General features: G+C 41.6%; 1 protein-coding gene across 1 annotated transcript in view; it reads right to left on the bottom strand.

The window, feature by feature from the left end:
- The window catches only part of TGFBR2 (transforming growth factor beta receptor 2), a 56,925-nt gene extending 31,474 nt beyond the window's left edge, over positions 1 to 25,451 (bottom strand). Inside the window, exon 1 of the mRNA XM_054384855.1 lies at positions 25,358 to 25,451. Within this exon, the coding sequence (XP_054240830.1) occupies positions 25,358 to 25,451 (94 nt within the window). The remainder of the gene's footprint in view (positions 1 to 25,357) is intronic.
- Positions 25,452 to 27,755: the final 2,304 nt, after the last annotated feature.

Here is a 27,755-nt window from a genome sequence, read left to right as displayed (position 1 = left end):
AACCCTTCTCTTGCAGCCATCTGTGCGTTAAAACCATGTTCATGTTGCTCTCTGTGGTCAAATGTTACTAGTCAACCAATAACAGGCAACCAGGGATTCATAACTTCCCCTTTTCTTCTCCATTAGCTGAGAAATCAATTTTTTTCCTTCTAGAACGTCACTACTTACTACCATTAGAATATTTTATTACAGGAATTAAATATACAAGCTTTTTCCAGGAGGAAATAAAAAGGCCTTTTGCTAATATTTTCAATGGATTTCTGAGCCATTGGGAGAGTCTGAGAAAAAAAATCTTCCCTCTTCAGCCAAATCACACATCCTTCTCATCACTAGTGGTTCTGGTACTGACCTAAGGTCTCTGATCTTACAGTTGGTGTAACCAGTGGCAAAGCTCCCGATTATTTTAATCGTATAGAACAAGATCATACACAGGCTGGGATGAGCTCACAGAGAGCACTTTCCTGGGAGAATGCTGACACTATGTCATGGGCTAGCTGAATGTTTTATCTCCAGGCAAACATTTCTTGTTCTTAATTACTTGTGTTGCAACAACTCCCAGAAGCCATGCAAAGAACAAAGGCATCATTGAAGCAGGTGTGGTAAGAACTCAGTAAGTCTTGAATCTAGTAGTCTATAAAATACGTGTTAATATAACCATCATTATGGCAAACCTCTCTTCTGGATGGTACCTCTTATTTGCCACGTGATTCCATGATTTATCTATGTTCTGGTTATGATCAACATGATCAGGTAGTGATAGGACTAGGGGGAATGGAACAAAGCTGGAAGTGGGGAGATTCAGACTGGACATGAGGAAGAAGTTCTTCCCCATGAGAGTGGTGAGAGCCTGGAATGGGTTGTCCAGGGAGGTGGTTGAGGCCCCATCCCTGGAGGTGTTTAAGGCCAGGCTGGATGAGGCTCTGGCCAGCCTGATTTAGTGTGAGGTGTCCCTGCCCATGGCAGGGGGGTTGGAACTGGATGATCCCTGTGGTCCCTTCCAACCCTGACTGATTCTATGACTCTATGATTCTTAAAACAATCTGATAATGAGGGACTGTCCCTCTACCCAGTAAGAGACAATCCATGGTCCTAAAAAACTGGACGAACAACACAGGCAAATCTCAAGGGAGAGATGAAGTGACTCGCCCAAATCACACAGGAAACCTGTAGCAGGGTGGCAAGTGGCTCACAGCTGAGCACAGAAGACAGACATCTGCTGCCTGAACTGCAAAGGCTTTCACTGCATCTACACTGCTTTCATCTCTGAGCCTACACAGTTCCATGTTTCCACTGGGCAGCTGTGTCATGATGGTTGCCTCTGTCACAAGCCTGACTCAGTCCTCTCTAATGCCTTCAGCTTTGAAGCCAAAAGACACATGAAGGGGGGTCCTTAGATAAACTGGTTAAAGCACATTATTTTAATTGAGAGGAAGGGTTTGTTCCCATGCTGTCCCTGGTCATGCCAGGTTCTGCCAAGACTCACCCACTGGAACAAACATCTATGTTTGGGTCTCTTCCAAGGAGGGCCCTCCAAACTAAGCAACTTGATTAAAAAAAAAAAAAAAAAAAAAAAAAAAAAGAAAGCAAAACCCAACCCAAAACCTATCTGTAAAGCAGCCATCCACTGCAAGGTCATGAATGTTAAGTTTCTAGGGTTTCTTCCCTGCTTCTGCATCTGATTTAAAGTGAGATTGTAGTTTAGTTTCCCTAATACTGTCACATTGCTCTGGCAGATGTTGGTGTGCTGTTCATTAATGTAGCTTCAACTTGACCACTGTAATAACCTATCCAGTTCCAAACTACAGCCAAGTTTGACTTTTTTCTATCAGGATAATGGCAAAACCAACCTCTGCAAAGGGCCTGAGATGAAATCTGGCATCAGATATGAACCCTAATTTCACTTTCTTCTGGTTTTAGCCTGCTACTAGACTCTGCAGGCTTAAAAATCCAGGAAATTGGTGTCCTTCCAAATCACATGAACTCAGACCTATCTCTAATTACCAAAATCCTGCTTGGAAAATGACAAGTTGGTAGAGTTCTTCCCTAGTGAAGTGTATTTGTTCATTCCCTGGAGGGGACCACAAGCAACAAGTTCATGACCAGGAAGATTGCTCCTCTTCCTGTAGTAACTTGAATGGCCAAGTCTAAAAATGCCTGATTATCCTGGTGTGCATTTTATACCCCATAAGCCAGTTCCTAAAGGTTTTCTCCCATTTAGACACCTAAAGCCACTTGAACTGTGGACAGAAACAACCTATCATTTTGCTTGGAGGAAAAAGAAAGAACAGGTTAACACAGAAAACACAGATTTGCACATCTGAAGGACGCTATCCCAAAATGTACACTTGTCTTATAAAATTTCCTTTTTGCCATCTACTGTCTAATCCTAGCTTTGTTATTTTGACTTCTACAGGAAGCCTAATTTTAGCTTTACTTGCTTCCTTGTCCATGGAGAGGACTCAAAATAAAAGACTGGTTTCTTGGCTATGAAGGTTTCAACCAAGCAGTTCAGTGTAAACAAGTCACTGTAGTTAAAATGCATGGAACATTCAAGCCACCTGTGGGCTGGCTGTTATGGAAGAGACACTAGAGCAGCCACATAAGGAATATAAATTCAATGTATTCTGGCAGTTCTAGGCTTGCAGAACAACCTTTATACTCTATGGCTGCCAATTCTGAGCTTGATGATTTGGAGTGTCACTCTGTGATGCATACTCCCATACTTACTATATGAGTATAAAATCACACAGTCCATTCTGTCTTGGATACTGCTTTGGATTGCAGTCCTTTATCTCAACTATTATGTACCCCAGTAAATAACCAGGATTACCACAGGCACGTAACTTCTGTGACTGTTTATATTAAGATTAACAACAATGATCATCAAGAATGATGAGACAGTCTCTGTAAAGCCAATATGAGCTATCTTTTACCTAGAACTAAAATGTGTCAGAGGCAAACAGTTTCCACAAATGTTTAGCCCATTAAACTATCCTTGTGATAGGACTCAAGAAAGCCACATGCCTATAGATTCTTTGGCACAATCTCCCCACCTCGACCTTATATATTCACAGATCACTGATGTCACCCTGGTCTGCCTGTAGCAACTTACTCCCTTTTTTTTTCCCCTCAGGTGTTTCACCTCTTAAGTTTCCTTTTGATACTCAGCCTTCTGGATTGGCACAACAGCTGCCTCAGTCAGTACTCAAAGATATGCCTTTAGTGTACCAAATGCATTTTTACTTGCAAAGTGAATGAGACCTTTGTGATGCATTCATGCCTGATTAAACATCACTGGGGCTCCACAAGGGATAAAGACCAAAATAACTTCCTTGTAATGAACACACTTCACAAAGTACTTGGAGGAGATGTTGCATGTCATGGCTTCTCCCTATCTCATAACAGCTCTTGCCCATCATGAAAAAAATGCAACTACTCACATCTATCAAATGACAACAATACAACTGCTGATGCAAGGAGACATACATACAGCCTACAATCCCTCCACAAAGAGCCACAATGAGATAGAGGAAATGAAGGGTATGGCCAGACCCACAGGTCTTTGAATGGTTTGTGTAGGCTACAACCCACTCTTCAGCCATGACTGAGAAGTCTGCTAAAGAGAAGAGGGCAAAATAGGTAAGCTGTTCTGACAAGCCAGTAGTTTGGCCACCCCTAGTTACAGGAAGGTCAAGGCAGAAGAACTGGTTCACAGCAGGAAGGTCACTGATGAAATGCACTGAAGTGTGTGAAACTATTTCCCACCTTAAAGGCAGGCAAGGAGTGGGGGAAGGTATGTGCAGAGGTAAATGACAAAAGCAGCAGAAGCTAGAAACTTTGTTTAAGTTGTCCCTGCAGTGGAAGTGCCTGGGTGTTAACAACAAATGGAACTGGCAAAACTTGCTTTAGGGATTGCTGCAGGCACTGGCACAGAAACAGAATCAAATCTGGCAGGAACTGGAGGGAGGAACAAAACCAGAGAAATAAGGGAGGAACAGCACACTAAGCTGAAGATTTTTAAAATAATTATTGTATTTAAAGCATTAAAATAACACTATTTTTATCCACTGCTTTCAAAAGAGTGGCAGTTTCAATTACAGGCTGGACTCTTCTCACTGGTACAGCACATGAGAACTGCCTCAAACATGCCTAAGAATAGAGCTTCCTGACCAAGAGTGCAGGTGTAAAGAGACTTCAGCTTTTCACTGACAGTAGAAGTGTAAATGCATTCTGAAAACAGGGAATGAAACTAACATTATTGTGATGCTTCAAATAATGAGAGGGACTTTTAGCTGTGGATTTTTAACTTGCTGTTCTCTTCTGTATTTTTTGGCCACTGTGAGCACTCCATGGTAGGTGAAACAAAAGAATACTGTCTCCAGGCAAAAAAGGCTGAAAAAAAACCCTAAATGATGGCTTCCCATAGGGCACTCAAAGGGATGTTTCATCTTCTTTTGACTTTTACCCCACAGCCTCCTTAACAGCCAGTAAACAGCACATAGCACTGGAGAACTGTATGTGATACAACACGAAGGTCAATTTATTCAACTATGACTACAGGGTCTAGTTTGTTTTTTTTTTTTTTACTGCATAATGCATTAAGTTTGGAATTTACTGGAAGCTGTCTCTGATGGTTAACTCCTTCTGTGACTTCAGATACACAGTGAAGATCAAGTACAGCAATGCTCATCTGGTTCAAAAGATCAGGAAAAACAGCTTTCCTGCTTTGTTAGAATAAGCATCATTCCTGGTTCAGAACTGACATCTGCACAGCAAATTCTGACCTGTCCTGTTGCAAGCATATCTTGCAACTTTACCTCCTTTTGTATTTTTGCCTGCCCAGTGAAAGCTGCCATTACTTCACCCGAAACAGAGCTGAAATAGTATGAACAATTCAGCTTTGTACAAATATTATTTTTCCAACTCACAGATAGTAATCATTCAAGCATTATAAAGTTATTTCTCTGATATAGAAGGAAGCAAAAAAAATTTTTTTTTTCATGACAGAACTCTCTGTGTCAAAACTCCCAACATATAAAATATACACAATTTGGAACAATTCTGACTCAGGAAAAAAAAAAAATTCCTCCACTGTCAACTTCAGAGCTTCACCAGAATAAAATCACGCAGTTGAATCATCTAAGTAGGTTGAATGGAGTTTCTTAACCCATCATATCTCTCCTTTTGGTTAGTTAAGAAAGTCTGTTTATAGGAACATGCTTCTCTCCACTCTTGCCTCCTCAACAGTCACACCACCAACAAACTTCTTCAAAACACGCTAGGGTTCTTCATTCATCATAACAGCATTGGGGAGGGTGAATAATTTGTCCTAAAAGAGGTATATATTTCCTTCAAAACCTCAGTTTTCTTCCCTTGATGAAATGAGAAATATTCACCTTAAAGAGTAATTCAATCTTATTCTCAAGGGCCTATTTATTAAACTCCCACTTTCCGACAGGGAAATTCAGGGCTCCACCCAGTACAGGTAGGACAGTACTCCAGGACCTCTTCTAATAATGTTATGCCCAAGCTATTTCTATTAGCTGTGAAGTGTTCCACAGAGAGACATCCTGGCTCTTCAGTTTATCTGAAAGGCTGAAAAATCCATGAGATCATAACAAAATGAACCATGTTCTTAAATAATCAGTGCTGCTCACCTAAAGGTTTTCCTTCAGCAAGTGCTGTCCCCTAAGTGTCTGTCTTGCAGTATCTGCTTAAGGTAAAACCAAATCTTGCTGGTTTTTTTGTTTTGTTTTTTTTTTTTTTTAATGCACTGGACAGGCTACACATGAGAGAAAGACAGAGAAGTCTTGAGGTTTGTATCACAGGGCAAGTGACCTCATCTTCTACTAAACATCTGTGCAGCAGAACACATTAGGATCTGTGGTAAGGGCAAAGAGGCTAACTTCAAAAGTGTTATGAGTTTTACATAATTACTGAGGCTGGAAAAGACCTCTGAGATCATCAAGCCCAGCCTACGGTCTAACACCACAACATCAGCTACACCACGACATCAGCTAAACCATGCTACCAAGTGCCACATCCAATCCTTTCTGAAAGACCTCCAGTGATGGTGACTCCACCACCTCCCTGGGCAGTCCATCCCAGTGCCTAATCAGCCCTTCTGTGAGGAAGTGCTTCCTAATATCCAGCCTAACCCTCCCCTGGTGCAGCTTCACACCATGCCCTCTTGTCCTGTCACTAGCTGCCTGGGCTTGACTCCCACCTGACTACGACTTCCTTTAAGGTAGTTGCAGAGAGTGATAAGGTCCCTGCTAAGTCTCCTCTTCTCCAGGCTGAACACCCCCAGCTCCCTTAGCCTTTCCTTACATGATTTTCTCTCCAGCCCCCTCACCAGTCTCATCGCTCTCCTCTGGACCTGCTCCAGTACCACAATATCCTTCCTGAAGCGAGGGGCCCAGAGCTGCACACAGTACTCGAGCTGAGGCCTCACCAGTGCTGAGTACAGGGGCAGAACGACATCCCTAGTGCTGCTGGCCATGCTGCTCCTTCTGTACTGTACTGCCAAACCTTGTCGTTCTTCCAAATGGGGAATTGTGGTACCTGTGATGGACAGAGTTGGTGAACACATGGGACAGATCCAGCTTCTCCCTCACACAGACATCTGTTGTGCTGGCTCATCACTGTGACACAAGAGTGGGCAGCCACATGGCATGCTGTGGAGACTGAGCCCTGCCCTCAGCTCCTACAGGTCACCACACAACTAAAGCCTCACAGAAATCAAAAATAGTAACATATTTACTTGGCCAAACACAAATGACAGTCCTACAGGGCTTTACTTGTATTTAGTATATGGCCTTGTCACACTTAACCTTCTGAACAGCCTCGGGTAACTGCCAGCCTGGCATACACACACCACCACAAGAGTTTACCTGACTAAAAGAGTGGAAGGTTTATAGTTTTACATGTGGATCTTCAAATCCTTTTAAAGCTGATTTACTTCAGTATAGGTTATACCAGGAACAAGCCCAGCCAGTGTCAGAACTGAGAATTACAGCACACAAAGTTGTTGTGATTTAGTCAATTACCTTTAAATCAGCTATAAGCTCAAAACCTATGAATTCTGTATGTGGAAAAAGCTTTCACGTTGTTTGACTATCTACCTGCAGCATTTTCAACAGGAATAAGGAAGGCTAGATAGATGGCAGAAAGTCAACTCTTCCAAATGCAGAATGGTAATAATTTAAAGACTGATCTCTATGCTGGCAGTAAGCAGCAACTCGGGTGGCAAAAAGCCAAATCTTTCTCCTGAAACCACAGTTAACTCTTGCTGAAGTTGACTCTTGCTACAGTTAAAACTGTTGCTATAGTTAAAGTCTTGCTAAATCTATGTCCAGTGGACTCCTGAGTATTCAAAAGAGCAGGCTAAGATAAATAAAATGTAGAGGAAACTCTGTAAATAATACCTAAAAATGGCTGCTGTGCCTTATTAAGAGTTAATACAGACCAGCAGATGTTTATTAATACTGTTCTTCACTCAGGAGACTGGCAGGCACTTGCAAACCCTCTCTGGTCTCAGAGAAGAACCTCCAGAAAAGGTCATGAAATATATTTGTTTTGGGGGAGATTTTTGCTTGCTTTTTAAAGCAGTGAAAACAAAGAACACACCTTAACACTGTGACAGGCCACACAAACCTGAAAATTCAAAGTTACATCTGACTCCCCCAGGTTGTGTTTGATACAGCTAGGCTGCTTGGTGAAGCAGAAAAAGTATCACTCCTGTATTTGCCATTTCATGCTTTTATTTTTCAGTTTATTTGCTTTAGTAATATCCCCTTAAAACCATCAACACACTTTCCTTACAGGTTTTGGAAGCCATAATGCCATACCCATCTTCCTTTTTCAAAGACTCCCAGCACATGCAGCTTTCCAGGGCCCTTACAAAATCTCTTCCCTGGTGATGCCATTGCAGAGCTTCCTTCACACTCATTCTCTCTTTCTATACTGAATTTTTAATGTTGTTCCATTCTGATGTAAGACAATATGTATTTTGAGAACAACTGTCTGCCTCAAGCAGAAGTCCTCGGGCCATTTTAATTTGTTTCTTAAACACTGTGAACATAAAAGATCCTCCCTTTTCCTCTTCTCTCTAACCAAGGCCTTACAGAAAATACCTGCAGTTTCAGTTTTCAAAAAACCAGCAGTCCTGCTCTCCTGCTCTGGTTATTTGTTCTCATCATTCATTGTACTTTCTCCCCCCTCACAGAGGAATCAGACCGCACCTTACCACAACTCCCTCCCCCTCCAAAAGGCCAGTTTGACCCAGAACACTTCTCCAGTCTAGACAACTATCTGTCTACACAAACACAATAAAGAATGTGGTATGAACAGCAGGTACCCACAGCTGGGGTAATGCAAAGCTGTGAATTTCAACAGCAGAAGCACTGCTGAGAGCAGGGCCCATTTCTGCCTCAGTTGCTTCTGGGGCAAGGTCAGGCTGTTCACTGTGCCACAGACGTGGGAGACCTGCTGTCTGCTGCTGTCTCAAACCAGTGCAGAATCTGCTTTCAAATGTCCCTTATTCTGGGACAGCAGAGGAGACAATCCCTTCACAAGAGCTCTGCAGTTATTCTTTTCTGCTAGGCAACATCAGGGCAAGGGTAGATGGGACTGGCCTAGGACTCGTCTACATGGTTTATGACACTTTGGGGAACACTCCAACAATTGATGTTTCTCTCTCAAAATATCTGCAGAGGCACCTCAGGATGAGACCCACAGATTTTAAAATCCACTATGAAGGTAGATGCTGAAGTGCAGAAAAAGTACTTTTGGTGTCTCAGGTCAGTTAACAAGATTTATGGGAGACATCTGAGAAGACAGATATTCTCTGTGAATGTTTCTTCAGCAGTACACAGACTCAGCAGTACATAGATGACTCCTCTTCACAGGCTGCTGAAGGAGTCAGAGAAGCCTTGTTTTTAGAATACTTTTTTTCAAGAGAAAGGACTGTTTAAAAGGAACAGATAGTACTGTGAACACAAATATCCTGTCTGCAGTGAAACATCTCATTTTGCTGAAGATCTGTACCGTGAACAGAAAAATAAAATTCAGCCAGTCATCCCAATCCTGCTTTATGGGAAAAGTCAGACAGACATTTATCCAAAACTACCACTTGTCTGCATTTACAGAGGATTCTCCTAGACTAAAATATTGCCCAAGTTTCACCCTCTGTTCTGAAACTTTTGCTGAACTCTAGTTCTCATCTCCTATTCAAAGGGCCTGATTTTGACTGCGCTTCCTTTTCTGTAAAGTGGAAGCAAGACGCTGTAGACCAAGGAACACTTTAGTCAAACAGAGCCAAATGTAAATAATTGATTGGAAATATTTTTAAAGGTAAATCAAAAGCAGTTGCAAAAGGTAACACAGTACATTTTGGGCTGCATCTGTTTAAATACTAGGTTTAAAGTGTCACATTCACAAGTAGGAAATACTTCATAATTATGGAGCACAAGGGACACAAATAGTGTAAGACATAAAAAGATTTAGGTACAATGGCATGGTTTCAAGCACGTAAATTGCAGTCTTGCTGTTCTGTGCTTTATTTTCACCTAGGTAGAAGAATTCAAACTAAAGCTCCTCAATCTTTTTCCATGCACAACTCCATGTTGTGCCTCTGTACTGGCCTTTCACAAGTGCACCTTTTGTGTCAAGTACTGAAGCATATTCAAGCCACAAGTTGGAGGTGCTTTGTGCCTCTGACCAGGACCTGTACATTCAGTAAGAACAATCTCAGCAACCTATGCAGTCAGGATTGGAAATGACTGAGCAAACTGGCTCCAGCCACAGCTCTTACATCCATCTTAAAGAAAGATGTGCTCTGCATGGGGAGAGTCTCTATACTGTACAGTAGCAAACTATATGTGTGTATGTTAGTTGCTGAACCAAACCAGAATTTCCACAGCATTTTATAACACACCAGTAAGTATGGGGAGAAGCTGTGTGCACACAAAGACTCACAGCTGCCCATTCAAAATAAGCATTTAAATGGATTAAGCAGACAACTGTGCTTTCAAACTTGCAATCCTGACACAGTTACATGATTCAGAGGGATTTATAAATATTTATTTTTCCAGATAAAAGGAGAGTATTAGCAGGATTTTTTAAAGTACATTTGTTGCCACTCTCCCTCCCATCCATAAACAAACAAACAAGGAAATGAAACAAAACCATGGTTGTGTTTAGACACAATTTAAGAACTGGGGATTAATCTTAATGTAAAAAGACAATTTACTAATGTTCAGAAGCACAGAAGATCTCATTTTGCTTAGCTTTTTGAAGACCCCTGAATCTGAGGAATATTTGAGAGATCTAGAATTTAAGTTAAGTCATAGTCCCTGACTAAAGGATGCTCCTACTAGGTACTAGTTTACAAATTATGGTAAACTAAAATTTCTTTCTCTAGACCTGAATATAACTCATCCTTCTTTTAAGAGACTGTTTCCAAATAAGTCTCTTTTAACAAGTCCACATTTTTAACCAACACAGAGTCACCAATGGGCAAACATGTTTATGCACAAATTCTGTTCTGAGCTCCTTTTCACTGGGAGAAGCCATATTCCTCCAGGAAAATAATGTTTATGTACCATTCTGTCCATACTTAGCAAGTTTTGAATGACAGAGTCAGAAAACAATGTAAAAAAAGAAATTGCTCTCTTTCATAATCCATCAGTACAGCTAAAGTAGTAAATCAGAGGAAAGTTAGACTCAAACGCAATCCCCTGGGAGCAGAATCACTATGGATGGATTTGGAGAAAAATACTCCTCCTTCTCAAATTCAATAGGTTGGATGGTTTTAGTTGTCAAGTTACATGGAAAGAAGCAGAACAACAGAATGTAATACCCTGGGGATATACATTCTCTTGATGGATGCATCTAGCTTCCACAAATGTTAATGGATATTCTATACTGATTATTAAGAAAAGGTCACATACATAAAAATATACCCTTCTAATGATATTTAACCTTAGGAAAACTTTCTTTGGTCTATTTAGGTTGCAAAAATCCTACTGCTGTGGCATGCTGTTACAAGAGTGACTAGGTTTCTTGATAAAGAAGTACCTCTACCAATAAAGTAACATCTCCTTTATCTGCCTGTCAAAGGTAACCTTGCTAACATAGCTCCCAGGTATTAGGTGTCCCTTTTAATGTATTTGCAAATGACTGCCTCCAGTCCCTTTTGAGACTATGAATCACTAGCTGGCCATATCATCCTGCTGAAATATGGGAAAGAGTAATCAGCTCCTTCATTTCTATTTGAGGATGAAATTTTCCTGGGCTTAAAAGAAAAATCAAAGCCATAGGTGAAACCTGTCCATTCTGAAATAGATGTTTTACCTCTGAATACATCCCTCAAAAGTTCACTGAAAGGGCCTTGTCTTTGCCATCATTTTTAAATCATGTGAAAATAATTCATTCACAACACTACAAAACTGAGTATTTTACTAAAAACGGTTTCTTCTACATGTGTGTATGGTTCAGCAAATAAGCCTTCACATGATACAAATTAGCCTTGGACACTAAAAAAATCTGCATGAACAGCAATTCTCACACTACACAACACCACGTTACTCACTGCCCGCAGCAGCAGCCAGCTCCTGGCAGAGTTGGCATTCCAGCATAAGGTGAGGACATTCCTGCATTAGACTCAGCTCAGTGGGAAGGAACTTGCCAGTCTACAATGTTTAGTCTGCCTGCTTGAAGCTGTGTAAGAGACTGTAGGCTCTTACACTTTGTTTATGATGAGGCAGATTAAAATTGTAAATGTGAAACATACTCATAGAGTTGAATTTCTGGGATTTTCCCTTCCCAGTTGCTCTAGATATGGTCATTATTTCAGTAAACTCACTATTTCAGTCTGCAAGCTCCATCTTCAGTCATTCTCAAGACCATAATCTTTCACCAGCACTCCAAGACAACATACACAGTAACAGACTTGTTTAGAAGAAACACCACAAAGAAGAAACTAATTTAAGTGTCTACAAACCAATTACTTCTATTGCAGAAACTGTTTCACGGAGAAAGCTGGGAAGAGATAAGACAGAAACATAAGATAAGTGTTTGAAGCACCATCTCAGAAGCAAACCTTTCACTGACTCTTAATTTTTATCTGAGTATCTCAATTTTCATCTGATTACTTTTAACACTTTTTTCTTTTTCTGCTTTGAAAAGTAAAATATGATGACACTTAATAAACTTTCAAATGGTTGTTGCCAGTTCATTTCTGGCAACAGCATAACATTCCTCATCCTGCTACCACAGGATAGAAGATGTTTACTGTCAGATCTATTAGTTCAATTTAATAGGATAAGATATACAGCAGATGCTAATCTGTGATTTCTGAGTGCTGCTATGTTAAATTACACCAGCTGACGTTTAACAGTTTAGAGTCATTGAATGTTTCAGGGTATTGGTTATAGCACATCATCTGGAGGGCACTCACTCAACTGTAGAAATCAGTAATAGGATATTGAAGGGCTTCTACAGAATGCCTTGATCATTTCAATCAAATGGATTAATAATCATGTAATGAAAATACTATTACAACTGTCATTGAGGAGGCTGTGCATAACATGGCCATGAGTTGAACTGCTCAGCCTCCTTTTAAACATCAGGAGCCAGTTGCATGCTTTGTTATGGTTTCTGGTTGTAACTGCTCAGTGACACGGGCAGCTCATTCTCTAAAGCTGTCACATTGTCACATGGTTTAAAAAGTGCTCTCACAAAACACAATAATTCCAAACTTTCCAAATGCAGTAATAACTTAGGTTATACCAGAGGAAAGTGGTTCATATGAACATTTTTGTAATTCCTTGGATGCAAGATTTTATAAATCATGCATATTTGAAATAGCCTTCCTTGGACAGAGTTAGTTAGCAGAGTATCTTAACTGTTTGTTACTTCCAGAGATGCTAGACCTAATTCTGAGAGTAATGTGAGTGATACCACCCTGGTTACTACCAGGATGCATCACAGATTTGTAGGTTACAGGACCTCTGAGCCAGGTAGAACTGGGATGGTATTTCCAGTCTGGCCTTCTGCAAATGAAATCATTCTGCTCAGTTAGTTTTGAAAAGCTCTAACTTCTGTGGGTATATGTTTAACAAGCAAAACCCTGTCTATTGATTTAGAGATTCACACTGGGAAATCCCATCCCATTCCTTGCAGGGCTGTAATTGTGAAATGATCCCATTTGTTAAAAACGCACACCTTGTTTTTGGAGTGATTTAGTTTGTCTACAGGTTTCATTTGTTGGAATAGATGCTTGCTCACCTTTTATAATCTCATCCCCTGCAGAGTATAAAGTACCAAGCTGACACAGCTCAACACCTTACCATCCATCAGCTAATTGTGGTGACCTTCCACACGAGCTCTCCTGCCCACAGCTTTGTATTCTGGCAGAGCAGACTGAGGTCGGTTTCACCACCTTACATTTGCCTTGAGGCAGTTACTGGTGTTCTGTGATGTGTAGTATCTTATTAAGGCATGGCAAACTGCCTGCATATCTCACCAAATCTACACCCAGACAGGGAATAGCACCTGCAGGTACTATTCCTAATTCTTTTGTTGTTCTTCCTATGTTCAAAACCACAACAGCCCACCGTTTCCAAAAGGCAGGCAATCATTTAACTTCAAACCCTTATCTGAAAATGCTAATAAGGCAGTATGGTTCCCTAAACAAACAGGACCACATCCTTCCTAACCCGCTGCAGGCCTAAGGACAATGGAGTGGAAATTACTGCTCTAGTCAAAGCTATCTACACCTTCATTTCAAAAGCACAAAGCAAAAATGTAAACCAAAAGCCACCTTTTAAAGGGAGTAGTGATGGTTGTATGGGTAGTCTAACTACTCATGCTAACAGCTTGAAAAGGCACAAGGATGATCAGAAGGCTGGAGCACCTCTCCTATGGAGACAGACTGAGAGAGTTGGTTTGGAGAAGGTCTTCAGTCTGGAGAAGAAAAGGCTCTGAGGAGACCTTATTGTAGCCTTACAGTAGCTTAAGGGGGACTACAAGAAAACTGGTGAGGGACTTTTTAGGATGTCAGGTAGTGACAGGACTAGGGGGAATGGAGCAAAACTAGAAGTGGGTAGATTCAGATTGGATATTAGGAAGAAGTTCTTCCCCATGAGGGTGGTCAGACTCTGGAACAGGTTGCTCAGGGAGGTGGTAGAAGCCCCATCCCTGGAAGTGTTAGTTGTCTATTTCTAGGTATGTGGTTACAATAGTGGTAACTGTGCCTTGTCATTAACTTTCAAGGGTGAGATACTTCAAATAATTAGTGGATTGCTTCTAGCACTTGCTAGCCACCTTCACCTATGAGGAGGCCGATGCTTTTCTGACTTCAATTCAGTAGTTGGTAAGTGCTTGCCAGTCTTACTGCCAGGCCCCAGAACAGAAAAGCCAAGGTAGCAGTTAGCAGAAGCATGAATAAAATATATGTAGATAACCGAGGGAATAGTTAGACCTTAATAATCAAACTGAAGCAAGCTACCAAAGCTGCTCTGTGTCTCACCATTCCTTGTCAGCTCCTAGTACACAATCTCTTAACCCGAGTAAACTAGGGAAGAAGAAAAGTGCTAACTGTATCTTATTAAACTTGGCAGGGTACTTGAGGCTGATGAGAATTTCTGGATGCTCTGAGGGCTATAATCCAGAATTTCTATTGAGAAATAACAGCGGTTATGACTCTCTTTGAACCTCAGTTTCCCAATAACAATAGACCAGTGATGAAAAAACCTCTGTTCATTTCCCATAAGACCTATAATTGTCTATAGAATCTGTAATTAACACATCAGTGCATTACTTTTTTTTTGGCCACATGCTAAGCAGAACTACTGGAAACTGTAGAAATTCTAGTAAGTGTACTGAAGTTTAATCATGACATCGAAAATACAATGGATGAAATCGTGGGAAGCTGAAGAGCTGGGTTTGGTCTCTAGAGACTGGGAAACAGGGCCCAGGCTTCTCATTTCCTTGCTCACTGCTTTAACCATGGGTCAAGATGCAAAAGCTGGTTTTAGTTAAAAGTCACCAAGTCTTCCTTCCTCCTCCCATTTAAAAGAAGGAGCCTCTAACCCCCACCAACATGCAAAGGAGGAGTTTTCACGCCTAATACAGATACTTCAAAATCTTCCTTTTAGGGTCAAGCACCCATTTTTTAACTCAAAATCTGCTTTGGGATATGCCTGAGTCCTCATTCTGAATCCCATGTTGGGGGTTTAATTTGAATACATTTTTATCTTCCTTTATACACATTAAAGGCAGGGGACATGCACATATGGGAAGCGCTATGCTGCTTCTTGTTGCATTAATATTCATGATACCAGTGTGCCCTCAGGGGAAAGTGGAAACAGCGAAGCCCCCAGAAAGGCATAAACTCCAAGGCAAAAGTAGAAAATGTGAGAAGTCAGGAGTGTGTGAGAAAGAAAACCAAAGATTAAGAAACACTTTTTGGTTGCATTCCCTATTCTAGAATAGCTCACCAATCGCTTCCTGCTGAATGTCTTCCTATTTCTGTTAGCCAGAGGGAAAGAGAGAGCAGATATGGCTTTAGTTACAACCAGACAATGTGGTATTGCTGTTTACATGCAAACTTGGGCTACACCAGCTTTGTAAGCCTGATGGCCTGGCACTGTACAAACCAGACGAGAATACTACAAATGCAATAAAAGGATCAGCTTCCCAGATTTTTAACTTAAGGCATTCCCTTCTGGTAAAGTTGGGTTAGGAAATGAAAGAACAGACTGAGGGGAAGAGGGGAAATTCAATAGCCCAGAAGCACGTATCACTGACCTAGTTACTTTGTAAAAGCTTCAATAATGAGGCTTACGAAGTCATGACTATTACATGGTCCTCTCTGATCTTTTCATGAGGATGAGAAATGGTTGTTTTCAGTTTAAAATGAAAAAAAAAATATATTTTGTATGTAAAGTCTCTCTTTGTTGTACTGTGAATTCCCTGGAGAGAATATCAGTCACTCTGCAGGGGCTGGAATAATGAATGAATCTATCAGAGAACAGGCTTTCTTCTCCTCTGACATGCTTCAGGGGACCACCCGCACACACATCAACCCTTTCTCTGTAGAGTGCTGCCTCTAAGGCCCTGCCCAGTCTCAACCAGCAAGGATCCCTTCTCTCAGAGCTCATCACTGATGAAGTTTAGATACTCTCAGGCAGAGAAGTGATGTGACCATGGGCCTCCCGTTTTCTGGGCATAAGCTCCTAACCTATTGTAGGAAAAGGAAGCAATGCAACTGTGAAAAATCAGTAATGGGAACCGTGAGGAGGTAAAAGGTACACAGAGGGGCAGCTGGCCAACTGCCACAGTAGTCACTGCAGAATCATAGATCTCCCTGTGTGCAGGAGGCAAACAAGAAGGGTAATTGCTGCACCCTTTCAGGCAGAATCAGCCAAAGGAAATAAAAGATCAACCACCACCTGCATATGACAGCTCCTCTCTTGAAATCTTCATGGGTTCCGGAGCACAGGCTGACAAATTTGTGCTGTTCAAAACGTCATTATGTTCTTCACATCAGTGAAACACAGAAGATTTACTTCTTCATTCCTGCTCTCTTTTTCTAAGTTTCTCAAGAAGAATTGGACACACTGGAGTCACTACCCAGTTATTTTACAGGAAAGCTTAAGATAGCTATGGAGCTGAGGAGGGAGTATCTTGAGAGCAGGAAGAGAACAACTGTCATGTGAACTCCAGAAACAATGCTGGGCAGAAGCTGAACTGCATGTGATTTTATTGTCTTTCTATCTTACCACTATTGAAAATATAGTGAAAAAGATACATCCTTAATTGTGTATATTTTTACAGTACAGACCCTTTTAAGGTAAAAGGTAAGAAGAAAAGCAGTTTATGTAATGTGCTCAGGCTGATAGGGAAATGCTACCCCATGTTAATTAGTAGGCTTACAGTGAGTTGAAGTTAAAATAAGCTATCATAGCTTGCTTTAGCAGCGGCCTGAAACTTTACAGTGGATACTATCTAATATTTTAAGAGACTAAACAGTTGGAGAAAAACTGGAAAGGAGAATGTATAGTTGTATCTATCACATTTCCACAAGCATGCAAGTCAATGGATATTAGTTATTCATGTACACTACTCTCTGCAGCACTCTTCAGTGCACAAGGTATGCTAAGTCCTGATGTAACTATGACTTCAGATTTGCCCCAACCACAAAGCTCCCAAAGCACGTGGAAGTTGGTCAGAAGAGCTAGGTAACACTAAATACAGGGGGGCAGGCAAAATGCTAAGCAATTTCATCTCCCTTCAAGCACTAAGACCTTTCTTAAACTGTTGACTAAACTGCTATCACACCCACTGATGTTCTGCAGCTTTACATAGGAAGTTGTCAATATTATCTGAGCTACTAATTAGACCTCAAGGATCAGATCTGATCATCATCTCAACATACACAAGAATCCTGAGTAGCTGCTTCTGTTTTTTTCCCTGAAAATACCCAGAAATGATAATATATTAGTAATCATCTGTGGTCTGCTTCAAAGTTCACCCTCTTGTACAGCAAAATTAAAAACATGCTTTTATTAGTTAGAGAGATGAAATCTACAAAATTACCACATGATCATCCACAAGCCCCAGGCACCACCTAACCATGCCAAAAGGTGACATATACACATGATATGCTTACTCCCACTCTAGGCTGTAGAATCCACAGCAGGATTAAAAGTGGAGGAAGGTGGCTCATATACATGTCACATCTAAAATATTCACAGCCAGAAGAGTTACAGGTTAACTCTTGGATGATCTAACTGAACCCCCTTTTCTTTCTAAGTCAGTAAAATGAATACCAGATCACTTATAACCATTCTGGGGGAAAACATTAAACAAAGTTAGAAATCACATTCACATTCTGAGGAGTTTGCCTTTTAATCCTCATCTCTCATTCTCCCCTTTGCTTCCTTATTAATTACACCAGCACTAGCAGCTTTTCAATGATGAGGGAACTTCTTATTTTTGTTTTCATACAGCTTGGGAAATGTACAAAAATGCTTCAGAAGGGAAGGCCTGATCTCTATAAAACCCTTTCTCGTACACATTCCTCTTTTCTTTTAGGACTACCTATCCCAAATCAGTTAATCTCCATCCTCCTGAGTTCTCCTCAGATGATTCTTCCTAGGCAGAAATGATACATTTAATGATACATTACAAGAAGTTTGGAAGCATCTTCTTTCCCTTAACTGCCTGAAATTTTTCCTTCCCAATGTTCTGAGGACTTCAAAACACAGCACAATCAAATTGTTCTTTTCCTCCAGAAAATGAACTGGATCACTCTGGCTCCTTGTAAGACTGATATCACAGAAGTCCCCTCAAGGGAATTACAGCCTCATAACATACAGTTGCCTATTATTTATGCTGTGGCCCGATTCTCAGCTGGTATAAATCAGGGCAGGTTCCTTGCCTTCAACAGCGTAAAGCTGATTTATGCCAGCTGACAATCTGGCCCTGCATGCATTCCACTTGCACAATGCTAGTTTTTAAAGAGGGCTATTAAAGTGCCCCAGGCACGTAAGAACCACACTTGGGTCTTTACTAGGAAAATGTTGCTCCAAGGAGTAAGACTGAAACCTTCTTGCTGCTCTCCAAGTATGCATTGTTCAAATTCTCTTGCTTTTCCAACAGAAGGAAGTCTAGAAGCCCTGATAGAGCCATCATAACCTTGGGAACACAAGATGAATTTTCTAATGTCTTCAGCATAGAGCAGGGGATTTTTGTTTGCTAGGTTTTTTTTAACTGAGTTTAAATGCTGAATTAAATGAAGCCCACGGGTATACCACTGCAGTGTTTTGGAGGAACTGATCAGCTGCACAGAAGGCAGAGGCTATCTTTCAAAACTTGTAGTACTGGTGACTATAAACAAGCCAGAAATAACGAGGTGTGAGTTTCAAAACACTGGCTGAGTGTATGGCTTTGGCTGCTTGGTAAGTCTTTACCTTAAAATCTCAGCTGTCTACTTACAGAGCAGGGCAACAGCTCTTTTGAAGGTATGGGCCTCAGATACTACCAAAAGGTATATAGGAAACAGAAACCATCTTTCTAATACCTCTAGTTCCAGACTGCTGTTTTGAAGGCACAAAGTTAACCCTGGATGTCACTGTAGTGATGTGTCTGCTGTGTTGTAACTAGAGGATGCTTTAAGTGTGAGGAAGCAGACTCCTCTATCTTGTCCTGAAATCTATTCATTTCAGTCAAATATTTGCCAAAATACTACTCCAGCACTATTATTCCAGCAGAGAACTGGAATCAGAGTATGGGGACTGTTAGTAATGAAAGCTGTGGTTCCTGTGCATGACAGGGATTCCTGAATACAGCTTGTTGTTATGATATGAAACAAAGACTAGAAAACACCAGTCATTCAGAGCACTGTCATTCCCACCCAGCAAGGAGAAAACAAATACATGGCTACAGGTCAACCTAAAAAAAAAACAGTATCGGGAAAAAGTTTTCCCTGCCCCATAAAAGGCTGCAACATTTAATACATTTTCATATTCACAACCAGAGTGAAACCAGAATCATTTGAAGTGGTTGCTGTGGGGGTGTCTGTGCATGCATGCGCAACAAGAGCATGACAGCCCTCCAATATCCTGGGGAGAATGGATAGGGGGAGCTCCAGATTCAGACGTGCATTCTGTGAGCTGGACCAGGCACTCAATCTTTCCTGTCTTTCTTCCATCCTTGACCAGTGATTAGTCTCACTATTGATTAATGATAATTTCTCTATCTTTCTATATCAGAAATTCCACTGTGAACTGGGGGGGGAGGAAGTTTCCTGATGAAAGCTTAATGGAAACTGGTACATTTCCACAAATTGTTTCAGTTTTGACAAATCAGCATTTTCCCATGAAAAACAGTGTCAAAACCTCTCAATCAGCTCTAATTCTAACCAGATTAACTCAGGGATAAACGCCAGCAGGAAGCTCTTGCTAAAGATGTTTGGGCAAAGGAAAACTACTTCTTCCCCAGACAATCTTCCCAGAGGTGCAATGGCTTTAAACTGTGTACTCAAAAAAAGGACAGCTATTTCCAGCTGTAACAACCACAACAACATTCAGAGCAAGATAAAGAACAAGGAAATGGCATATTAAAAGAAAGTGCACAAACGTGAACAAATGGGCAACTAATATTTCTCCTGCTACTGCTAAGGTTATTGTTTATTAAAATCTGAAACAGTTGCTAAACTTCCCATCAATGCAAACAAATGGACGTCAGTCCAAGTCAGGAATCCATGTGGACTGCAGGGCAGAGTCCTTGATACATGCTCCAATTTAAATTCTGCCAAAAATCCCTAGAAGTTAATGAACACAGACAAGTGAGGGCATGCTGTCACCAGCAGACATAGAATTAACCAACTCCTGGTGAAATGCGTTAGTTCTAACCAGTATTTTGGAGAAGCTTTTCATTGCTGGATGGTATTTGAAATTGCTTGCTCTTTCTACGGGTTTTACCTTAAACATCTGTACAGTAATTAAATCTATGTTCTTTCAGGCAGTAGGATATAAATGGCTGTACTCAATCAATGCCAGTGCTGCTGCTCTGCCTTTATGCTACAATGCAGAAATACTATAAAGAATAACTATTGAAGGCTTATCTGGGTCACCAAGAACCCAGTCTTCTAAGTATTTAGCATCAAGTCATTGCTCACAGTGGCATACAGACCAGTGGCATTTGCCTGAATTGCAGTGCCCTACTCCAGTGTGCATGACCACTCCTTGATGTAAAAGCAGTCTATGTTCTGTAGTAAGAAGTTTCTCTGCTGTTTATTAATACAACTCTTACCACTTCTACCTGCTGGTGAAGTTAAACTTCAAAAGGACTTAGTTTTTTGACTAAGCAGTTAAAAACAAGGAATATTCTTTCTCATTTATTTTGGTCTATTTTAACCTTCCACAATTAGAGTTCATAAAAAAAGCACAAGAATTTTATCATGACCTTTTGTTTTAGTCTTGATTATTCAGAGTTTAAAACCCAGTTCCTACAGAGTATAGAGAAAAAAACCAAACCCAAACCAAAAAACCAAACAGTAAAATCTCTAACTCCAACAAAATTTAAGGCTAAAGACCTATTATGTAAAACAATCTTAGTATTAAGTCTCTCAGACTAGGATTCACCCAGCTGTCCATGCTGGAAACCCCTTTTACTCTCCATCATCTGCACAGAACTGGTTGATATTTTTGCCCATTTTACTGAGCTTGCATAGCTGAGATGTGCCTGGGACACACCTATCTGGGAACTTCCTCTGAGTCAAAACCCATCTATGTGGCAAAGGTGACAATCTCCCACCCACCTCAGGACATCCCATCAGCCCTCATTTCACCAGGTGCCAGAGGGGCTGTGGGAATCATGACAGACCAGGATGGTAACAATTCACCTCCCTCCTTCTGACCCCTGGATCATGGGGCCACAAAGGGCTCGAACCCTGATTTTCACTGTACTACCAGCAATCATCTGTAGCCATGCCTGCCAGTGTGGAGACTGCATGGATCATGTGCAAATCAAAATCTGTTATTGCATTAGTGGTAATAATTCATACCTAGCTGATACAAGTGCACCTTGTTACAAAAAAACCCAAGAGAGTAACAAATTGGGCTGAACTAGTTAGTTTTGCTCATTCCTGCTCTACCATAAATGAGGCACAGCTCTTCTGAGGTCAGAGGAGTGACACAGTGATACACAGTGAATGCTAGCAAGATATGTATAATACAGACATACATTACTGAGAGAAAAAAAATATATTTTAAAAAATCCCATGTCACAAATGCAAAAACATTATCTTCCAAAATACCCTGCAGAGGAAACATAGGCATGGGAAACTCCAGCTGGTGCTATAGTGACACTACACTCTTTTTTCTCTCCCCAAAAGAGCAATTCCTTTCTAAAAGCCTAGTCCTGAAAACAAACCAACCAACCCCCACAAAACCCAACCAAACAAAAACCCAACCAAACCAAAAATCCAAACAAACAAAAAACCTAAACAAAAAACCCAAACAAACTAAACACCATGAAGAATTTTCCTTCTGGTAAAAGCCTGACACGACCTTTCTCTTAAATTCAGAATTAACTTTGTCACAATGACAACTTTTATCAGCCACCATCATAGCATACTACATCTTTGAAATTGTAACAATTTATCCCAGAAAGAAGTATTTCATCCTGATGTAGTGCTGTTTGCATAAATGTAGGCCATACAATAGTATGTGGTTATAAATAATAAGTGAAAAATATTATAAATATGAAAAAAAAAATCTGAATTATTCCACTGCCCTTTTTTTTTTTTTTTTAGTTACTTTTCAAAATTATTCAGGAAATTTCTGTGTAGCTCTACTGATGCTAGTGGAATTATATTCATTAGCAGCAGCTCAAGATCTGGCTCATCGCTTTTTATTAGAAAACATTCTTATATGGAATTCACCACCTGAATATTACAGAAGTGCACTAATGCCAAGGAGCTCAAAATAGTACTTAAATAAAAGTGATTTTCAAAGTCCCAGAATTAAAGGGCTTGGAATTCAAGGATACCCCATAAATAGAAGAAGATACAGTAATATCTCTATTTTACTCTGCTTCCCTCCTAAAATAACTAGAAATTTGCCCGTTTTAATGGGGGGCAGGAATGCATTTCAGATTCAATTACATTACAAACAAGTTCTGTCATATTATGATGTTTGTTCTCATACTTTCTTCTTGCAATATCTGAAACTCTAAATTGAATTTTGTTACTATAAAAATCAACTGACTACAACATAGCTTTAAAAAAATAAGGAGACAATAATGCAAGTGGAGTTTGGCTGAACAGTTCCTGATGTTCACAGATGGAAAATTATTATACAGATTGTTCCAAGGCATGGGTTTCTGGATTTGATACCCCAAAAGTAAGTTACAGATTCATATTCACACAGTAGTGTCAATTTCTTATGTGGGCAACTGCTGCTTTGCACTGCCATTTATTGTTTAAATGCTCAAACATAGCATTCACAATCATTTAAAAAAATCACAGCTCTATAGGGGAAAAAAAAAACATCAATTACTTGTGTGTAGTACCAGACATAAGAGCATCTTTTTCAAAGTAAGTAGTTCCTATTGGACCTGTTCATTCATGATTTTGTGGTTTTGTCCAGCATCTTTATGGGGATGTGTCATTCCTGTCTAATATTTTGCTGTGAAGAATGTTAAAATGAAGTTTCAGGTGGGGTTTTATTAATCTCTTCACCAACAAGAGCAAGCTGGTTAGTAGATGTACGCTTGTTGGGTTCACCTGAGGTTGATCTTTCCCCTGCTTCATCCCCACTGAACTGCTGAGCTATTGATTATTACCAAGTACGTAATTCTTTTCTCTGCTTCACCTTCCACAAAACATTTGTCAGCTCTAGTTTTCATTCTGACACCAAGTAACAACCAATATCAATCCAAACCTCACACTTCCTGCCTTCAAAGTTATGCATGCAACAGAATCCTACAGTGGTTATTGAAATGACTTCTGGAGCTATGGGCCAGATTATCTTGACAACAGGTCTACTCAGTTTTAGTGTTGTAGGGTGTGGATGAAGATCTGTATGAAAAATGCTGAAGTGTAAGCAATCTATGTATTTCTTTCCTCACTGGACCTATGACAAGCAAGAAAAACTCTTATGCTATCTGCATTTTAGAAATCTACCTGCGGTTTGAGACTGTCTGTACTGGCTAAGTGGGGAAATAAAAAGGCATAAAAATAAGTAACAAAGAGGAGCTTTTTCATTTAAAGATTTTATGATTGGAATCTGAAAAAAAATTTGTGCCTGGGATCAAAATAAAAGCCATCACTAGTTGAATATGATCTCTATAAACCAGAAATAATTTTTTAAAAATAATTAAGATCAACAGAAACCTACATACCTCAAAAAATAATGAAAAATTTTGAACCCTAAGACAACATAGTGTCTTATTCTTAAACTGTGTTCTGCATCTGCCCTAGCCTTCCATGAGTAACTTTGCAGGTATGTAAAATCTGTTGACTTTGACAGGATTATTAACAAAACATGAAGTTATTCACACTGTACGTAGCTATTGACAGTAGCTATACAAAAGCTATCTAGTTTATGTTTTAGCAACAATTTTGAGATCATTGTTGACCATGAATGGATCACAGGGGAGAAACAGAAGGCACAAAGCAAAATCTGTAGAAGCTCAGGTGTCGACACATCTTACCTGAAAGCTATAACTAGATATGTGATATCAGAAGACATCTCAGAAACCTACTTAATTCTTCAAGAGTGTTTTTAGATGTAGTTTAGCCACAATCTGATGTTCTCTTTTTAGGTTCACCAGCTTTGCAGCAACATGATCTAGGGTCTAACCTTAAGAGTTAAAGATGCCAGTTCATATATGTGGGTTAGTACTGGTAGGACAGAGATCAGAAAGTTCCTCAGCGCAGGGACCTTGTTTTTACAGCAGCACTTTAAACTTCTACTAAATTCCAAAACATCCTGCAAAAAATACTCCAAGTCACAGCCTCAAAACCTATCTAAGGACGTCTTGATAAGCATAAAAGATGTAAACTGTCATTAACAGTGAATCAAACAACACGGGCACCAAGTGCTACGGGAAGCACTGCTACTCTCAGTCCAACTGCTCATAGACACGGCTGAATTCCGCTGAAAGCAGAAAGTAGAACAACTTTTTGGGAAGCAACTGCTGACCCGCACGCACCGGCTCCGGCCATGGAGCAGCGGTGGCACCTTTTAGTCCACCTCCCTGAGGACGCAGGGAGAGCTGGCCCCCAGCCCAGAGGGAATGGCGAAAGGCATGCGGGGGCTGGATCCTGCATCCACGAGCACGCACCGGCGGGGGCGGGAGGCACGGGCCGCGGTCGGCTGCTGGCCCCCGGGCCTGGTGCCCCCAGGGCCTAGTGCCCCCGGGCACGCCGTGCGGCCCGGCTCCAGGTGCGGGAGCTGCCGCAGCAGCTGCAGGGTCGGGCAGCCGTCACCCCCGAGGCCAGCAGTCGGCTCCCAGGCAGCCCCCTCAGGGCTCCTCCACTCGGACCAGACCCTGCTGCATTTCCTGCCAAATCTTCTCTTTTCCCCCCACTCTTCCCTCCATTTTTTGCCGCGAAGCCCCAAAATTGCCAGTCCTTTCTTCCCCGCTCACTTTCCAGCAGGGCTATAAACAAACACGCTTACCCCTCCCGAAATGTTTCCAGTCTCAAAACTTTCGTAGCAACCGCGTCCCCCTCCCCGGCAGCGGACGTCTGCCCTCCCGCCCCACGGCTGCCTCGCTCCGCTCCTGCCTCCGGCCCCGGCAACTGTCAAGCGGGAGCGCCGGGCCGGCGCACACTTACCCCGAAGCAGAGCGGGGACCGAGCTGCCCATGAGGACCCAGAAGGAAAGGCGCAGAAGCAGCCGCCACAGGCTCCTCGGCACATAGGGAGTCATCGCGGAGCCTGGTCGGCATAGACGGAGAGCTGCGGGCGGGGCGCAGGGGGCGGCCGGGCCGGGCCGGGCCGGGCGGGCAGTGGGGGGAGGCCCCAGCGGCGGTGGGGCTGGCAGGGCGGCGCGGGGAACGGGCTGCGTGGCTCCGCTGCTCGGGACCGCGGTGACTCACTGAAAACTTCACTTCGGCGCTGCAGGGGAAACAGGAAATCTTAAACTTCGCAAACAGCTGGGCAGGACTTTCTTACTCTTACAGAAGTTCCTTCTCCCCTTCCTACAGTTACCCCACTCCCTGCGCTAGCCCTGTTTCTTTCTTCTTTCTCTCTCTCCCTTTTCTTTTTTTTTTTTTTTAACACGAAACCTCACCCAGTTTGGTGTCAATCATCTGCCAGAGGCCAGCCCCCCTCAGGTCTGGCTCTCCCATCGCAAGAGCGCCCGGGCCAGCCCCGACGTGCTGCCCGGATCCCTGCCCCTGCCGCCTTTCGGAGGAGGGGAGCAGGCAAAGCTGGGACGAGGAGTGGCAACGTGCCTTGCGAGAGGACTTAAGGTCGACGGGAAACCATCAGCTCGAAGGGTTCCTTCTCTTCATTAAGTTGACAAGAGCCAAGTCTGTCATTTGGTGTGTAGATGCTTCCCAGAGCTCCTCATAGCATCCATATCCCTGACCTTACCGACGCTGCTGTAGTCGATTTCCATTGCAGAACTGGTATCAGAAAGATGAACATAATCCCCATATGATCTAAAGCTGGGACAAGGGGAGGCTGAGAGCAAAGTAGTAACAGGAACGTTGCTGGGCAAGCTGGGCACTCAGCTTACAGGTTTCGAAGCTGAATGGGACAACTTGTCACCTGCTTCTTTTTTTCTGCATTTTGCTCCCAAATTGGCTGGATGTGCACCAGTTGGTCCCAAATGCTGCATGTGTGACACAGATGAAGTTGTTCTCTATCTGTCTCCAAAGCAGGTTTAACTATTACCAGAGATTTTGTCTTCTGCAGAAGGAAGAATTTGGATATAGAATTCAGGGAGGAGGGCTACAACCAGTAATGCCAGCGTGCACGGGCCTGACAAAGATTAAAAGAAACATTAGACTGTCAACCCGAATAAGTTACGAGCTTTCTGCTAATACAAATCCAGCTATTGCATAGCAGTTGTGGGGGTTTTGTTTGTTTTTTTCCCCCTCATTTTTTGTTCAGAGAGCCTTCTTTCCAAGTTAAATGGCTGGGCATTGATTGAAAGGTAAACTAGTGCACACATGGGGATAAACCCCCATGGTGTCTGTTCAAATTTTGGTTATTTGCTTTTGTCTTAGTTACAGTACTAGTTAGAGGTACAGAGCTGGGTATTTCAGAAAAAGAGCTAAGCCCTCAGGGGCAATATATGCAGTCATGCTCTGAATATCCCAGATCAATTCTATATAAATTTTGAAACGTTTGCGTAATGGATTTAATTAGCCTATAACAGACATTAAAAAAAAATCTCGTTGTGATTTTGTGTAAATTTATTTTTTAAAACTCCCTAAATGCATATTTTCACAGTGCAGTTCCAGTTTATGGTGCAAATTCTCATAAACTTCTCCACAAGCATTTTTCTCTCCCCCATACCCTTAAAATACAGTCAAGATACTCTCAAACACAGTTGCCACCTTCCAGAGGTTAGAAAGATGTTGGACTCACCTTTGAGCACAGACTAGAGTGTTCTTATCAGTTCCTGTGCACCAGCTCTCTCCTAGCAGCTGGCTGTGCTTTCAGTAATCTGTCCAAATGAAAACATTACTCAACCCCCATCAGTAAATACTGTATACTCTGTACACTTCTCTCTCCTTATAGCTGTCAAGCTGCAGTTGCCAAAGAGTTGTTGTTTGCTTAGAAAGTTGGCTGTTAGATTTTGGTGACTAACTTCCAGTATGAAAAGAAGCTTAAAAGCCATTAAATAGAGATTTAATGTTACTACTCAAACCTGTAACAATCCGGGCTTAATTTGGCAAGCTGGCCTCCGCTTCACTTGCATTGCTTTTCCTCCTGTGAGTGCCACAGCTCTTCTCCCACATGGGCATCTTCTGACCAGTCTATCTCATCTGAAGTTTGGCAGCAGGAGAAAGCCTTGCAGGAGATGGAGGCCTTGGTGAGGCATAGAGGTGAGGGCTGTATTCCGGTTCCCAGTGTTCACTCATCCCTGCCTGCAGCATGGCTTCACAGCCCCACTCTCTCACATGAAGTGGTACAGTGACTGTTAACCAGTAAGTGAGAGGTCTACTACAAACGGATTTCAGAAGTAAAACATTTCCATATAAGCAGATATGTCCACAGA

The sequence above is a fragment of the Indicator indicator genome, chromosome 11, assembly GCF_027791375.1.
Source record: "Indicator indicator isolate 239-I01 chromosome 11, UM_Iind_1.1, whole genome shotgun sequence".
Lineage (NCBI taxonomy): Eukaryota > Metazoa > Chordata > Aves > Piciformes > Indicatoridae > Indicator > Indicator indicator.
This window is presented reverse-complemented; position numbering and strand designations above follow the sequence as displayed.